The sequence below is a fragment of the Simochromis diagramma genome, unplaced genomic scaffold (assembly GCF_900408965.1).
Source record: "Simochromis diagramma unplaced genomic scaffold, fSimDia1.1 OVJJ01000293.1, whole genome shotgun sequence".
In the NCBI taxonomy this organism is placed as follows: Eukaryota; Metazoa; Chordata; class Actinopteri; order Cichliformes; family Cichlidae; genus Simochromis; species Simochromis diagramma.
The window spans coordinates 23,174,321-23,192,312 of record NW_024386801.1 but is presented as its reverse complement, the minus strand read 5'-3'; the positions used below and the strand labels follow the sequence as shown (position 1 = coordinate 23,192,312).

General features: G+C 38.4%; 1 protein-coding gene across 3 annotated transcripts in view; it reads right to left on the bottom strand.

Moving 5' to 3' along the window:
- The window catches only part of LOC120730315 (anoctamin-1-like), a 36,691-nt gene extending 26,036 nt beyond the window's left edge, over positions 1-10,655 (bottom strand). Inside the window, exons 1-6 of one of the 3 annotated variants that reach the window (XM_040026629.1) lie at positions 10,139-10,652; positions 8,936-9,328; positions 3,032-3,130; positions 2,479-2,630; positions 1,012-1,066; positions 482-530 (exon numbers count right to left, since the gene is read on the bottom strand). In XM_040026629.1, the coding sequence (XP_039882563.1) occupies positions 482-530; positions 1,012-1,066; positions 2,479-2,630; positions 3,032-3,130; positions 8,936-9,328; positions 10,139-10,243 (853 nt within the window). In that variant the 5' untranslated portion in view covers positions 10,244-10,652. Of the gene's footprint in view, positions 1-481; positions 531-1,011; positions 1,067-2,478; positions 2,631-3,031; positions 3,131-8,935; positions 9,329-10,138 lie in introns of all 3 variants that reach the window. The other 2 variants (XM_040026627.1, XM_040026630.1) reach the window with 2 other exon arrangements.
- Between the last annotated feature and the right edge of the window lie 7,337 nt (positions 10,656-17,992).

Here is a 17,992-nt window from a genome sequence, read left to right as displayed (position 1 = left end):
CATTTCCATCATGGAAGTGATAACAATGTATACATCTTTCACAAAAACACAAATTATTTAGCCATCAGAAGTTTAACCTTCAGGCATTGCATTCAGTAGACACTAACAACAATGTTCTAACTATTGTTATTAGTTATTTATTTATTTTTTGCTTTGATTTTAACAGAATTTAAAACACTGCTGTGCTCACTAACTATTCTGTAAGTCACTCCCTAAAAGACAAATCTTTGCATCGTTGAAACCATAGGTTTGCAGGCATTTTACACAAATGACAGAGAGCAAGGTTAGGAAGTCATATTTCCAGCATTTATCCCCACCATCAAAAACTCCGAAAAAGATATTTTAACCAGTGGAGACTAAAACAACTTAGTCAGATACCTTAGTTAGATACCAGAAGACTAAATTATGATATGTAAGCACGTAATTGTCTGACTTTTAATATTTGTGGCAAAAACAAAACAAAAAATACGTTCAGACTTACCCATGCTGTACTTGGCCTTGCATTTTGTTCTTTTTAGTATTTCAAAAACCTGTAAAGGAATTAAAAACATGCGTCTAAAAGTAATGTACAAGGAGAATATCAGCCTATACATTTTAATTTCCCACACAATAATAAAATTATACAGCACAGATCAAGCCTGCAGCGACAACAAAATTAAGTTATTTACAATTTACAGTTCTTCCCAAGAGATACTACAACTACTACTAATAATAATAATAATATTAATAATAATAATCATTATTATTGTTTTCTATTTTGGGCACGTATCTCAGGATAACCTGTAACTGCAGGGTGTCAATGGTGTCGATGGCCTATTAACCTAGAATTTCATATACTTCAAACCTAAAATATCAATGTTTGAAATGTGCATTTATTATGGAAAATACCATTAAAATAACTTCAGCAAACATTGGTTAGTTTCTTATACACAGTATGAGTGCTAGAGAAGTTGCGAAGGCTAAAACATGCTGTCATATTTTGGTGTTGTTGATGCACAAACTTGGACTTACTATTGAACTCCTGGTTTTACTGTCGAAGAAGTAATCTTTGTCTGATAGGTCAAATCTGTCAACATACACATAAAATAAAAATTAAAATAAAAATCAGGCAAGAATCGATCAAGGCACATACATAATAACAGGGGTGTCGAACATGAGACCTGGGGGCCAGAATCAGACAGGGAAAGAGTCCAATCCATCTCATCTGACAGCTTTGAAAAATGTGCAGAAGGGTGTCAATTCCCCCCAGTTGCATTTCATACTACACACATAGTAATTAATAGATAAACAATATAAGCAAAAACAATTAAAAATCAGAAAAGTTCCTGACTTTTTCATTTATCTCGTTGGGAGGGGAGATTTTCTGTGAATGAATGAAAATTACACGTGGGGAGTGATGTTAGTGAAAAGGTCACCATCTCCCCTTTTTTCAGTGTAAAGCCTGCATCATTTATTTCACTCTGTTAGGTTCTGGTCTCAGATTAAAATGTCTCATGTTTTACTAGCAAGAGTAGCAATTTTCAGTGCGGTTGCCCCTCTGTTGGTCTTCCTTGGTCTCCTTTGCTCTTGGGGCCTCTGGATGTCTGGAGCCTTGATCTCCTCCATACCTGCTTCATGCCCTGGAGGACGGGGCTGTGGCTCCCCACACCCTCTAGCAGATCGTTACATGAAGGAACCTTTTAAATACAAGCACGCTCATGCTCACAGGTGGTTTTTGGCTGCTACCTCGAAGCACACTGTGCGCTGTCGATCTTACGTGCTGCACAATAATATTTAATATTTAGTATTTACTGTTATATTCCCATAGATCATCGTGATGTTGTTTATTCTATTGCTCTCTTTTTCTTCTGCTTGTTTTCTCTTTTTTCTTTCTCAACAGGTGATCCAGGTGATTGATATATGCATTTTTTGTCTGTTTGTTTTGTTGGTTTTTGGTTTTTGCCCTTTATCACCGTTCCTCTTCCCCACTCTTTTTCTTTCCCTCTTTCTTTCTCCCCTTTCTTTTCCCCAGTCAAGTCTGTCCCGTGTGTAGCAAGTGAAAATAGAATAAACAATAAAAGCAAAGGTGAATCAAATAGACCAAGACAGCAAGGCTGGGATGGTCCATTTGGTAAAGTAAATCCGTTGGGCATCTTTCTTCGCCTTTAGACAATAATTCTGATGGCAAAAGCACCAAACGGGACAGGGAAAAAAAAAAAAAAAGAAAGAAATTTTCAGTGCATATTCTCTGAAAAACCTGAAGGTTATAGGATTACATTAACCCTGTATTATCTCATACAACAGAAGGAAACTGCTGAAAAACAAAAAGTAAAAAACCACAAAAACCTTTGGATGATATTGAAGTTGCTTTGAAAAGAAAAGGAGAAAAAGGATCTGTCAGCATATTCTTGAGCATTTAAAAAAAAAATCACATTGTTGACAAGTACGCTAGATCATATGGGATCAGTTCTTTTCCATTTAGTAAAAACATGTACTTACAGGTGTTGCTTTTCCCTAGAGAACGTGTGTGACAGGTGTTTGACGTTCTTGGGTTGATGTTCCTCAACATGTGGGTGGAGGGGCTCCAGAATTTTACTAATCAGAGTACTGATCTTCTCCACAATACTGTTTGACTGCTTGACCTCATAGACCTTTCAACACACACACAGCATTTTGGATCAAATGAAGGCGTTTATTTTATTCATACGTTTTAGAACAGCCTAGAGTGCATGAACTACTTTTTCAGCATCACTCTGAGACAGGATGTTTCTCGTTTTAGAGATATTCCACAAATGTTAGAAAGCAGTCCTACACATTTGTTTAGTACAGTACAGATTCTGGTCAAAACCAACTCTGAGATTCCTCACAGTGTTACTAGAGGACAGAGTAAGCCTCTAAGAATTTTAGGACTGAATACAGTAACCTCATTATTGTCTGAATTTAGAGTTAAACCTAAATAGTTTGTATATTTGATACTGACTCTAAACTCCCCATTTGAAATATATAACATAGCATAACCTGGCATTTTTTAACTAACATTTTAAAGACTTACTTTTTTGGTGGGCATCTTTAACTTCATGAATTCGGCTTCTCGACACAGAACGTTCCAGGGAGCATGGATTTTCACAAAGTACACTCCTGGGATCTTGCCCTAAGAGGGAAACAGCATGCAAAAACAACTGTATAAAACTCCCATATAGTTTTATTTCATTTTCAAAACACAGACAGAGAAATCAAATAATACTGCACATGTATGGCTTCAGATCTCTCTCGCTCGCTAATATGATATCATTATACACTACCAGTCAAAAGTTTGGACACACCTTCTCATTCAATGGTTTTTCTTTATGTTCATGACTATGACTATTCAAAACTATGACTGAACACATATGGAATTATGTAGGAATTATGTAGTAAACAGAAAAGTGTGAAACTCAAAACGTGTGTTATATTTGAGATTCTTCAAAATAGCCACCATAATATCAATTCTAACAGTTGTCAAATAGGACTGTCAGCTGTGCACCATCCTGACTTTTACACAACACAACTGATGGTCCCAACCCCATTAAGAAGGCAAGAAATTCCACAAATGAACGCTGACAAGGCACACCTGTGAAGTGAAGAACTAGTCCAGTTACCAAAGCAAAGGGAATTCCTTTGGGGAATTTAAAATATAACACATATTTAGAGTTATTTATCTTTTTTTTTTTCTTTGCTTCATAATTCCATATATGTTGCTTCCAGCATTCCGGCTCCAATAGCTGGCAAACTTCCGTTTGTGCTGCCTTGATCTTGGCCTCTGGTCTCCTTCTCCATGGCAGGTCCTGCTCCTTGTGGCTGATTATCTTATAGCCTAGCATCTCTGGGATCACTGCTGCCGTGGTATAGATCAGCTGGTTGATTTCGATGATGGTCACAGTAGAGTTGCATTCCAAAATGCTGCATTCACATCTTCCAGTCTAGTAGACCTCTAGTAGACCATCAGAGGGTATTCCACATAGTCTTGGTGATCAGCCACAGAGGGTCCAGGTTTACAGCTTAGCCATGATCCTATCTCTCAGGTATCTCTCAGGTCAGTTGCTCTTGCTATCAACACGACTTCAGTTGTGCTTGGGGCTTGGTACCCAATCTCATGTGGGGATGATGATATTCCCCCCCGACCTGATGTCCTGGCTCTCCCTTGGTGTAGCATTTGTGTTGTACCTCATTGATCTCCAGTTATGAGAGCAGTTTCTTCTTCCGAATATTGGAACACTGAGCTACTGCATATTGTTAAGTAAGTAAAATTTACTTATATAACACAAGACGGGAATATATTACAAAGTGCTTTACAAAGATATTACAAATACAGTTTAGTCACACAAAAACAACATAATACACAAAAACATTATCCAATATTTTGTTATGCTTGTCTGAATTGACACGTTAGATTAAATCTTACATAGTTTTGGTGCTAAGGTTTGGAAGCTTCCCCTTTAGTTTTCAGACAGGTACATGGAATCCGCAGTTTCAGCAATCGTAAGGATCTGGTTTGGAGAATAAGGGTGAAGTAGCTGATGATATAAGTGGGGGCCTCTCCTTGTAAGGCCATGAACATAAACTCTTATGTTCATGGCCTTACAAGGATTTTAAATTGATATCTAAAACTAAGTGGATGCCAGTGCAGACTCTTTAACAATGGGGTGATATGAGAGAATTTGTGAGTGTGAGTTAAAAGCCTTGCCGCAGCATCTTGGATGGTTTAAAGGCGATTTATCAAAGCTTTTGACAGACAAGAAAAAAGGGGCATTACAATAGTCTAATTGAGAAGAGATGAAAGTATGAACAAGCATCTCCATTTCAGGTTTAGTGATATTACTTAAGTGAAGAAAGCAAGAGCAGGTCACAGATTACATGAAGGCATCAAAAGCCAAAGACTGATCAGAAATTTACTGAGCAGTAGCTTTTACAGCGGATGAGAAAGCTCCCAGATGTTGTCTAATTTGGGGATTAATGCTCTCTGGAGTCATAATTAAACAGCCTGTCTTGTTTGTATTAAGCTACAGAAAATTGTTTGCTGTTCAACCATTTATTTCCTTAAGACGGTCCATTAGAATGGATAGTTTGTCCAGTTCATAAGGTTTGAAAAAAAGGTACAGTTGAATATTGTCTACATAAAGATGATAAGAAATGTATTTAAAACTAAAACTAATTCAGAACTAATAATCTAGCATAGTGGTAGAATATACCATGAGAACAGCAAGGAACTTAAAACAGATCCTTGTGGAGCACTGCATGTGAATCTAGCTACATCTGAGCAAAAGTGTCACATTGAGACCAAAAGTCTTCTAACCACAAGAAATGAAGTGAACCACTCCAAGAGCTCCCTGGCCTCTGGTAGAGGACCAAAGCCCAAAGGGGTGAAAGGGGAGTTGGGTTTCCTCCTTTTTAATGCTCTGCTCTGCTTCTGTCCGAAGTTTTGGCTTTAGCAAGTGAAATGCATGCTCAAGCTCAGGTGACTGACTTGGCCATTCAAGGATATTCCACTTCTTTGCGTTAATAAATTCCTGGGTTGCTTTGGCTGCATGTTTTGGGTCATTGTCCATCTGTATTATGAAACGCCGCCCAATCAATTTGACTCCATTTAGCTAGATTTGAGCAGACAGTATGTCTTTGAACACCTCATTCAGACTCAATTCATTCAGCTGTTTCTGTCCTGTGTCACATCATTAATAAACACTAGTGTCCTAGTGGGACTGGCAGCCATACACCCCAAACCATCACACTGCCTGCGCCATGTTTTACAGATGATGTAGTTTGCTTTGGATCATGAGCTGTTCCACACCTTCAAGTACCTAGCTTTTGTATTTACTTTCATGCAGTCTTCTCTTTATGGTAGATTTGCATATTGATATGCCTACCCCCTGGAGAGTGTTGTTCACTTGGATGGCTGTTGTGAAGGGGTTTCTCTTCACCGTGGAAATAATTCTGTGATCATCCACCACTGTTGTCCTCAGTGGACGTCCAGGTCTTTTGTGTTGTTGCATTCACCAGAGCTTTCTTGTACCAAACTATAGTTTGCCACTCCTAATATTGTAGGAATTTCTCGGATAGGGCTTTTCTGTTTTCATAGTTTAAGCATGGCTTATTTCACCTGCACGGAGAGCTCCTGTGACCGCGTATTGTTGGTTCACAGCAAAATCTTTCACTTCCAAGCACCACACCTCAGATCAACTCCAGGCCTTTTATCTTCTTAATTGATAATGAAATAAAGAAGGAATTGCCCACAACTGCCTATGAAATAACCTTTGAGTCAATTGACCAGCAAGCATTAAAGCATGAAGGGTTTAGGAGTTTGAGTCAATTGAGCTGAAACTCCTAAACCTTTCATCCAATTTGAATGTAGATACCCTCAAATTAAAGCTGAGACTCTACACATTATGTCCATTTTATAACTGTAACTGGAATATGTGTCAGTAAAAAAAAAAAACCTGTGAAAAACATCAAAACCTGCGTCAGTGTCCAAATATATATGGGGCTAACTGTGTGCAAAATACTAGAATTACTGATTAGGAAATACTGATGTCACCTGAACACCCCTGTGTCCCGAGACTAGACTGGTGTTTTACTGTGTATTCTGTTTCAGGAAAATTGATCCTGTAGTCTCTCTCTTCCCTGTCTGTTAGTTCAAAGGTCCAACTTACTGGAAATTTACAAAGACTGGGGATTTTTTCATTAAACCAGAATTAACCTAGTATCAGCTAATACTGGTAGTTACCAAAATGTCAGAAATTAGATAGTGCCATGTGTAGAAAACCAGGAATTTAGACTCTGTGTGGTGCTCACAACCTCAGGTCAGCTGTGGAGACAACTATTTTCTATTTTTATTCTGGCATTAGGACATCTTATACATAGACAGAATATCAGTTTCCACTTTTAAGTGACTGATATATAGATACAGCTAAACTGCAACCCTGCAAATAGTTTTACAGAAACTGGCTGCCTCTTAAAATATTGCAGACATTGAGAAACGGTTATCTTCTAACGTTTGTAGTTAAATATAAGGTTTATATAAGTTACAAGGTAAATAAAAACCACTGTGCAAAAATATAGTAGTAATAATAATAGTAATTACTATTATTAGACACTGTCATCACTAGACAGAAATTTCAAGATCAAGTCAAATTGTAAATCTGCCAAAACTGTGAAACAGTGTAGCAGTGCATTCACAATTAGAACATCAAACTGCAATGGAAATTACCTTTTTCATGCTCAGATCAGGCTTTTCTGGCATGGTGCTTCAAGAACCACAGTTTGTGATCCAGTAGGTGCTTAGTGTAAAATGGCAAATTTCGATCCTCGTGAAAGTTCATTGTTGACTTCATTGTTAAGACTTATGGTCCAGAGATCTCTCTAACAGGTCTATGAAGATTCAGTTCAGGTGATTTTGTTTTGACCCCTGTGTCATCCATGTACCTGGGAGCAGTATTTGGAAAGAGGTCAGGATTTGTGTTTATACAGTAGTTGATCACTGCTGGAGTCACCAGTGAACTCATGGCATAGCTGCAAGCACATCTAGTATGTGTTCTGTGAGGTGAGGTTGCTTTTGCTGTTGTTCTGTCCTTTAACAAGGACACCAACATAAAAACACACCTTCAAATATATGATGACATCTGTATGGACACTTCTTACAACATGAATAAGTTCATAAATTCTTTCTATTGACATTCTATTGAGTTTGAAGTTTGTGTGTTCAAGTGTGTTTCAGTGGATTAGTGAAGATGTGTAAGAGAGAAAGGGTGAGATGCATGAAAGTGGAAATTGTGACCTGCAGAGCAGTATCATTTCTGTCTCTCTAGTGCATGTGCAGATCTGCTGTTCTTTATGATGAACAGTGAGCTGAGTGGAAAAATGCTGTTGGCCAACAAGCCTTTTTGAAAGCCTACAGACATATCTCTCATGGTAGGCATGTCACACTTAGCGCCCCTGAGGGTCATTCTCGCAAATGATAATACGTGAAGGGCCATACACAGATACACCTGTTTGACTGCTTGTAAACACACATATTAACACACTCAATTAAATAGCAGCAACTTAAGTCAAGACAACCCTTTAGAAATTCAAAATGAGCATCAAAATAACCCCCTGTCAGGAGCCTTCTAAGTGCTTATGAGTGTAATGCATATAGGTTTATGAGTGGTTTCATTGTGGAAGCATTCCCATCACTAAATGAGTCATGAGTCAGTCATCATTTTCTGCAAGGGTGATAATAAGTTTAAGGAGCTCCTCTTTATAGTCTGAGGAAGTATCTGCTAGTACAGCTTCACAGCACTGGTGATGAGCCAGTATGTTAGAGCTCTAAAACTGCAATGGCTCTAAAACCGAAGCAGCAAACTTAGAGCTAAAGGTATCAAAACAAAGAAGTAGTCAATTTAAAGTTATGCCTCCCTCTAGGGGAGCAGGTGATGGTTTCCTATTGAGGCAAAGAAAAATGGTTTGGCTTGTACTAAGAGTATTCACTTCCTTCTCTCATAGGCATTAAATTTGTGCTTTTTTGTTACTGAAACTATGAGATATGCCATGATATCGATATTTTAAGTTTGGTTATAGAAAAAATTATATAAAATATAAAAAATATTTTATTTCAGATTGTGACACTGGGAGTGGGTGTAAAACTCATTTGGATGAAGTTTTATTTCTTTTCTTTTTTTTAAATTAAAAGCTCAAAAATGCTTGGAATAATAAGATGAATTAAAAGCATCAAAATTCAACATATTCAAATGTAGTTTAAGGGCCTGTATATTGAAAGAAACTGTCATTGTATTAGGTTAAAATTTGACATGACTTCATTTAAGATAAGACGTACAAAAAAAGAAAGAAAGACAGAAAGAAATGAGCTTGGTTGGAAGCACACACTGAAAAGAAGTGACCAAATGAGGCCAGTCAGTTTTTGCAATAAATAATTATTAGAACTTACATCTTCATCTTTTTCCAGCTCTAGCCCCATGTCTCTCAGTTTTCCTTCAAACTCCTCCCGTCTGAATGCCTTCTGATCCTCCTGGCTATTGAAGATTTCTCCTGAACAGCCCAACTCCATGTCGATAACCGTCGATGAATGTACGGAGGATGAGTCTTTCGTCCTTTGTGTTTGCTTGGCTCGGAGCTTTTCGCCACCACTCTGAGGACCATGGCGGAAGCTGCGGGTAACAACATTCTCAGTGAGGAGATGCACTGACTGGCGAGTGGAGTGGCTTCCACTCGACTTCTTCACGGAATAGGTGAGCACGTAGTCAACACGCCGTTGACCATCCTGGAAGAAGAGCCCATGCTGGGAGCGGGTATTTTCCTCTGGAGTTAGAGCCTTCAGCCGCTGAAATACGCAGATTTAAACCACACATGTAAGAGCGAGAGCCTAGGGAACATGATTTATGCATTTATAAGTTGACAAGAGGGACTGCAAGAAATGCACGCAGAAAGAGACGGGGAGGATATCCAACAAGAAGAACTGCACTCAAATCAGGAGTGTTGCCATTCAGTGTCTGACACCATTGGATCACCAGCAGGGTTCGATGATGTAAACATTTAACAGTTTTCTTCACATATGTTGTTTGTTTGCTTTTTAATACACATAAAACCATATATCATGGAAAGAATGTAAAAATAGCAAGATTTCCTTTCTGGACTTGCACTTATCAAGCTATTCTTTTACTGAGCTTTTGCATGCCAGTACCAGCACAGAAAACACAGTATACACCAGCTACAGTTCAGTGCAGTGTACGACCTGCAGAAGGAACTTCATTTTAATCCTTCTCATTACTTAAAGCAGCAGTATCTGCCTTAAATAATGCGCAGTGCCGCAGAGTGGCAATAGCACTCTTAAAGGCCGTATCAGTGTAAAAGTTTTGGTTGTGTTCAACAAAGGACTGCTGACTATTTTTATTTTTTAACCAGTATTTTGAGTTTTAAATATATTAAAATAGCTGTAATTGCTGCACAAGATCATCAAAAACTATGGCCAATCATCAGTTGTTCAGTTAGGTCAGTGAGGATGAAGTATTACATCAAATCCAAGTCCAAACTATTATTAAATAGACGTTATTCCGTGTCTTTATTTATCTTGCCTTATCTGTCCTCCTACTCTCTCTCTTTCAGTCTCTGTGTCTCTTGCAGAAACGCTTACCTTAAACTTGCCGTGGAAGATGACATCTCGTAGAAAATGCGGTGTCTGTTGCTCAGACCCAGAGGTTTGAGAGAAGTTGACTTGATCTTCTACATTCTCTGTCATTGTCCAGGTAGAAAAAACGGTAAACTTATGTGGTGAAGAGTTGTTTTCTTACAGAGAATAGTCCTGGTTCTGCCTTAGGTCTCTCTGTGTTTGCCTCCTGTTTGAGATTTTTCACTATATGACTCTGCTGGGCTTTGATAGCCCCGCCTCTACTCTTATTTTTCAGTGACTTGCCACTTTTCTGTGTTTGTCTTCCTTTAAAGCTCTGTGTAAAGCCCTGTTTTTGTCTGGATTGTGGTGCTACTAAAGTGAGTGAGCAGCCTTGTTACTTGAGATGCATTCTGCAAGCCAAGATCTAAACTTAGACAACGATAAAACTCTGATGAACACAAGGTGCCCTGCCTCACTTTCTCTGTATTTGCTAAACTGTACCAACCTCAATACACAGTGTGCCTCCTTCTCTCGCAGTCTCCTGCATAGCTCCTTAGTATTGCGGTGTTAATAAGTAGCTTTGCAGATTATTAGCACGTGTTATTTATTGATTTATTTTATTGTTTGCAACTGTTTTCTCTCTAATACTGTAATGAAAGAACAACCAGCAGCTGTTGTTGAATAGTTTAAAGGATATCTATCAAGTTTTGTCTGCTCAATTAACTCAGGGTCATAAGGAGCTGAAGCTTATCCCAGCTTTCATGGGGCAAGAGGCAACATATACCCTGGACAGGTCACCAGTCTCCCTAACCTAATTCATGTCTTTGGGCTGTAGGAGGAAACTAGAATACACAGAAAGAGTCCACATAGACACGGGGAAACATGCAATCTCCACACAGAATGAACGCAGCCTGAATCTGAACCCAGACCACCTTACATGAAAACACTGTGCAACAAAGTGTTTCATTGGTTCTGTGCAGGTTTTCAGTCATCCAGGTAGACCGGGGAGCCTGGAAAGAAAACGAATGGACTTCTTTAAGTTTCTTGAAAACATCTTACCTTTCATCTGAGAAGCTTCTAAAAAATAAAAAACCAAAAGAAGTCCAGTCACCTTCCTTCTAAGCTTTATTTTGTTCAAAATGTACAGTCAAGTCTGCTTGCAATTTCAGTGGTATTTTTTCAATATATACAGAGGTCAAGTACAGTTTTATAATAATATTAAAAACAGTTCTGATATGATCCACATTACATGAAGGCAGACATTCTCTTTTACTGTGTAGCCGACCACGATGGTCTGGAATACACAGTAAGTTACTTCTATTAGTAATAATAATTGACTTGATTACTGTCAGTGCGAGCTTTTAAAGTGGAGCTCTAGAATCTTGGGACACTTTTCCTCAAGTATATAAAAAAGTTATCAAAACATGACACTTCAGTGTAATTCTGTGTAGATTTTCCTGTGTGAAGCTGTTCCAGGAAACTGTCCTCTCTTCCATAATTGTTTACTTTGTGAGAACTAGGATCCAAAAACTTTCTGTCCAACCTCTCATTCCTGACACTTCAATCCCACAAGTTTATGTAACACAGCAGCAACATCCGCACTCAAGTGTATTTTTAGACTTTAAGAGTAAAAAAATATACACAGAATCAAGCAAAGGAAAGCAGAGACCTTGTAGAGCACAGGCTGTCGAGCTCTCAAGGGATGCCATGTGTCCGACTCAATACTGGGAGCAAGATATAGGGGTTAAAGGTCAATTCTCACAGGGAACAGCAGGAAGTGGTGTTTGTGTTCACATACTGTAACTCAGCTTTTCTAATAATTGCTTAAAACTTTGTGTACATCAGTCAAATTATGTTTCGACCAGCTGGGGTTTTGCAGGTCACACCTCTCCAAGCGTCTGAGACAAACAGCAATCAACAGCTTGTCTTACTAGAGAATTGGGTAACCTTTATATTACAATACAAAAGTTATAAACACTTACCCAGAAACCAAAATGTAGTTAAGACATACTTCATGCATTACAACAGTAAGTATCATTCAAAGAACAGTGCAGATTCCTATGAACAGACCGTATTCATATGCTTTTTATGAAATTATGAACCTTACAGAGGATAAAATTAAATCATCAAATATTCAAACCAGAGGACTGTAGAATTCACAAGGTCTTGCTGGTTAATCAGTATTTTCTGAATACCTTTAAATCAAAACCATACTATACTACATCTGTAATGTTAACTACCTCTAACTATTAGTGGTTTCCAGCTTCATCAGTGCCTGAGCAGCAAAAAGCTCCAAGCTAACAACAACAAGGTGTCTGTGATTCAGGTTGTAACAGCAGTTGTAAAGCACTTTCCTAATCTTCCTGCACAGTCAAAGTGCTTTGGAGCACATTTAACCCTACAGTGCTTTATTATACACCAAATAAGCACTTTATCTACCTCACAAAGAATAGTCCACTGTTTGTAAACCTTCATGACCTACTTTGTGGGTGGAGTCCAAGTGGTGGCATAAAGTGACTGCTGTTGGTAGAACGGTCATTCATTGGAGCTAACATTCCACATTGGGGTATGAATCGTCTCTTTTGTATACCCTGTGGAAAAACTCAGCGTCTATATGAAGGGAAAAACTTAGACTATATAAGTCTTTCGACCTTAACAAGTTTGTACCATGCAGTCATGTCAAGGTCACTTCATATGGAGATTTGTCAGATCATTTTTCTGTACTCTGGACAGACGTGTTGCCAAGTCAAGTCAACGACATAAAACACAGCTATACAGATGTGGATTGTAAACAAGTGAAATACTACATACTGATGGGGAACTGCACTTGCATGGCTGGATTAGTGCTCATAAATCTGCTGCTTCTACTTCCTTCTACCTGAATGTGTGTAAAAACATGTAGAATGTTAAAATGTAATGTAAAACCTTCTACATAATCTAAGTACTGATTACATCACTTACAGGTTACATCAGAGGCCTGAATAATTCATCCTGGAACTGCAGTGTTAGTACAGTATGTCCTCTATGAATTGCATATATGAATATTACCTGGATCAATATACCAAAATGTTGATTCTGTTCATCTGGAAAGTTTTAGTGGAAACCCACAAATCTTCTTACCTGGATGTCAGTGCTTGCATCAAGACCTAGATCGGAAGTTTATATTGTTAAATACAGTCTTTTATGTAGGCTAATCATTGCAGGGTATGTTCATGCTGCAGCCATGCAGCCACAATGCCTCGTAGAGGACGGGAAGAACAGACACAGGAAGCACATCGATGACCTTCATGAGATAAGACATGTCCAGCAGCACTGAGTCAGATCAATTTCAGGAAGCCAGCTCAGACATTCCTAAGAGAACTAGCAGGCCTAATGTGAAAGGCATGGACATCTACCAAGTTCAGTTCAGTCATATTTAAAATGAATTAAAATGTGTAGCCAAAACTCTATAAAACCTTTTTTCTTGACACAGAGCGAATAAGTACGTAAACATATGTTGCTTTAATACATAGGAAGCTAAGAGGCCTTGAACCTAATGCAGCTGTTCTTACTAGAAGGCACCTCACTGACACAGATTCTGAATCCGACACTGAAAAAGATCTATGAGATCCACTTTCATCTGTTTATGACATGCCGTTATGGCGCCTCCCACCACCCATTATAGAGAAGTCATGAGATGCTGGAGAAACTTAAAAATAAGCTTTCTTCAGACTAAGTTTACTGCAGTGTGAAACCCTGGAGCTTATTCGCAGGGAGCCATCAAAACGCAGAAAAAGTTACAGTTACAAACACTGTCCTCACCATTTTTTCAATAACCGGAAAAAATTACAGATTTGTTTTGTGAGAGGGCAGAACAGGAGCAGCTAGGAAATGTCGTTGAAATAAGTGTCTGACTTTGTCATCAGTCCGATGTCGGAGATGAATACTTGCTGCTGAGAGCTGGGCCCAACACTGAACATTTCCTCAATCATCCCCAGCTTCCTAGATGAATACGCTTTGTACTGTTCACACATTGTTTCCACAGGAAGTGTTCAGATGGAGAGGAAACCATCTAAATGACTTTAAACACAGTGCAAAATCTAAGAGGCAATATAGCTCCAGATGGAAGTTAAAAATACTTGCAACTGCCAGTACCACCCCTCAGCCTCCTAGTAGACACATCTAAGCTATCAATTTCAAAATTCCACGTCATCTTGTTTTCAAGTTATCACATTCACAAGATTTCCAGAAAACTTGCTCTGACCTTGAAGTGGAGGTCACTGAGATCGGAAATTGTCCAAGTTTATTTGTAGATACAACTATGGTATCGATTTGAAGTTCCTACGTTACTTCATTCTTGAGTTACTGCATTCACAATCTTGGGTGTCCGCTCTACCTGCCTGTCCTGAATGAAATTAAATGAATGAAATTACAGATGTTGAGATAACAGATGTGTTTCACCTGCTAATAGGTTTCCAGATTTGATAAATTTCTTTATTTGTCCATTTCATGAGTGGAGAGCAATTTTTCACCTTTTGTGAAATGTGGAATATGGAATATATCTTTGAGAACAGTATAAACCAGGGGTCAGCAACCTTTAAGACTCAAAGAAAACACTGGGAGCCGCAAATACTTCTCAAAAATGAAGATAACACTGTATATATTGTTTTTTACTTTTATGCTTTGTGTGAACAACTAAGGTGCGTTGCTTAAATCCATGAAGTGCTACAGAGAAAATTACATTTTATTTATGTAATTAACACATTTTGAACTCTTAAAGAAATATAACAAACGGAAAGACACCCAGCTGAACTAAAATGATCCAGCAGACAAAAACTGTTGTGAGCCGCCACCCTTATATCACCTTTGGGCTTTTGGAGCCTTCCCATATGGAAAAGAAATAGTAAAAACTTATATGATTTACTCATGAAAGTGGCCACTTTCTCATTACTTTCATATATTGTTTTAGTAAGTATCCAAAACATACAAGTTTCATTATATAATTTTTCAAGGGATCTTATATCTGTTTTAATTCTTGTATGCTTTTCATGCAAGTTTCACACAAGACAGATACAAACTTTATAAGATTTATATATATCTTTTCCATATGGGTTGACCTGACTTTTAAAAAATACTTGGAAAAAAAAGCACTGTGCTGCTAAAAAATGAAAAATAGATATTTGCAAAATTCTGCCTAAATATGTATTTTACCTGGTTAATGTGTGTGGCGGGGTGTGGTCTGCAGCGCCGCTGCAGGGGAGGAGGACGCACCTGAGCGGCACCCGCAATCACGCCTCACCGCCTTAACATCTGTGCCATCTATGCTGTTGTTGGTATGTGTCGGGCTGTGAGCTGAAAAGCTACAGCCTGCTGTATGCGTACAGCAACCGTGTGTGAAAAGTGGTCAATAAAGAGATGCTGAAAAGCATGTTCATGCAAACATCGTCGGGTCTGCCATGGTATGTTTACAATGGGACTTCTGCTCCTGAACCTCTGTGCACAGCGTCTGCAAATCGGGGCTGTACGAAGTCATCATTTTTACGCAGGACTGTAAACTGTCGTCTGTGAGGCGTGAGCGGTGTTTGTTTTTAACATAGTTCACGGTGGAGAACAGCTGCTGACATAATGTGGATCTGAAGATCCATAATAGTAATGGTTGAAAGTCTCGATAAATGCACGGCGTTTCGGTGGGTACACTGGCTTCTGCAAGTGTGACGCTTATTTTGAGCGATCAAAAACGAATAGAATATAATTTTATTTTTTATTTCAATATCACAATAATCTTCCAATTTAGAACTACAAGTTCAAAAAGAACTAACATAAATAAAATACACTTCAGCTAAATACTTCTAATTTATTTTTCCCAAACCACGCGGAGCCGCAGTATAAGGACTAAAGAGCCGCATGCGGCTCCGGAGCCGCAGGTTGCTGACCCTTGGTATAAACCAACATGGACACACAGAGGAACATGCTAACTCCACCCGGGCAAGGTAGATCGTGTTCTTCTGGTTCCATTCCTGCCCAAGACGTGTGTATGTTCCACCACTAATATAGAAAAATGCTGCGTAAGTGGAAAGCATTATAGTAGGTCTCTTATACTAAATTTAAAAACTACAACAGGGAAGTAATGAAGCAATGACTGTGGTGACTGTGAGTGTGAATGTCTCATTCATGTGTGCAGAACATTTTTATGCTACATATTAGTCGCCATCAGTCAAAATGTTGCTACAGCATTATAGGCAAACAGTTCTTACTCATGACTTCAGGAAAGAATCACAAGAATGTGAACTAAATTCTGAGTTTGATGAGGCGCCTATGTAAAACGTCTTGGAGTTGAGTTACATGAGCCCTCTTTGACCACTCCCTTTTTAAAAATAGTTTTAATTCTGTACCCGAAGACAACCTTGCCCTACTAAATCATTCCCTACGAGCTCGGTGTCTTCACAATTTCCTTTTTAAACTTGCTAACTTCTTAAAAATGTCTTCTGGATAAAATGAGCCTGGATATTTTAAGCAAAGTGTAATGTTTTTTTTTATCTGTTTGAGTTAAAGTATCCTTCCTGTGGCAGTGCCATGTGCTAAAATAGACAGGGTTAGCTTAGCGTGTTTTGATGGCAGAAACCAGACCTCCCGGAGAAATGCTGTTCACGCTCAACAAATCCACATACGAGGTGTGATCAAAAAGTTCTGGGAAAGGGCCCTTAAAAATGAAAACCATGCACCACTGGACTTTTTTTTAGGTTGTTGCTGCTATTTTTAAATCTTTCAGTGGAAATCTCATTCTGTCCCTTTGCATTTGTCAATCCTTCATCTTGTTTTTTATTTTGACTCCGATTAGCAAATGAGTGGCAGCTGTGCCAACAAGTCCCACCTGGCACTGCTCCCTGAACTACCCAGCTCCACCTCTCCCCCCTGCACCTAACCTATAATCACACCCCACCACCACAGTTTGTCACATCGTGCACAACTTCGAGTGTTCATTTCTTTCATGTAACCGATGATCCAAGTGTTTTTGCTCACACAGCAAGATCTAGCTGTTAGATGTAGTTGGCTTGTAAGATGGTGTATTGGAAACATGATAATAATAATAATAATAATACATTTTATTTAAGAAAGCGCCTTTCAAAACACTAAAGATATTTGTAGGAGCCTACTTGCAGTTTAATTTGAAATGTATGCTTTAATTTTGATAGTGCAGGAAAAAAACAGGAAGTTGGGCGAGAGGACAGTGGAGCCACATGGTTTTTTGACCTTGCAATCTCTCTTCATCCATTTTGAATTGAGCTTTATACGTTTTCATAATTTGGAATTTTGTTGCTGTGTACGTTTTTGGATTTTTGAAGTAAATATTGAGAAACTATCAAGGACTGTTGGGGTTTTTTTGGATATAGAAAGAGGGACTAAGCTAAGGCTCCATTTGCAGGAAACCTACAATATTGTTACACTGATTTTTTAAAAGCATGTAGATAAGCGACATCATCATAAATGTGGAACTTTGTTTATGAGGGGCAACATGTTTCTATGCAAAATATACATTTTGCTACCAAAACATTACCAAAATAGTATTATTGACATTATTATGAATATTATTTTAAACACAATGAGTTGTTTCGTGGATTTTTTTGCGTGCAATTTTGCATCCTTATTGGTTTTTTTTCTTACAGCGCATTGTGTTTTGCGTCCTGATTGGCTGTAGACCATTGTGAATCAATCTCGTGTCGTGTCTCCTGTACAGTACAGAATGTGTCCAGCTTGTCAAATTTATATAAATCTTTGATTGCTAGCAGTGTGACTCTGAAGTGCTGTACTGTATGTTTGTAAGTTTGCTCTCCAACAAACACAACAATATCGAAGCACTGTTTTTCTATAATACTGGATTAATTTTTCTACCAAGGTTTG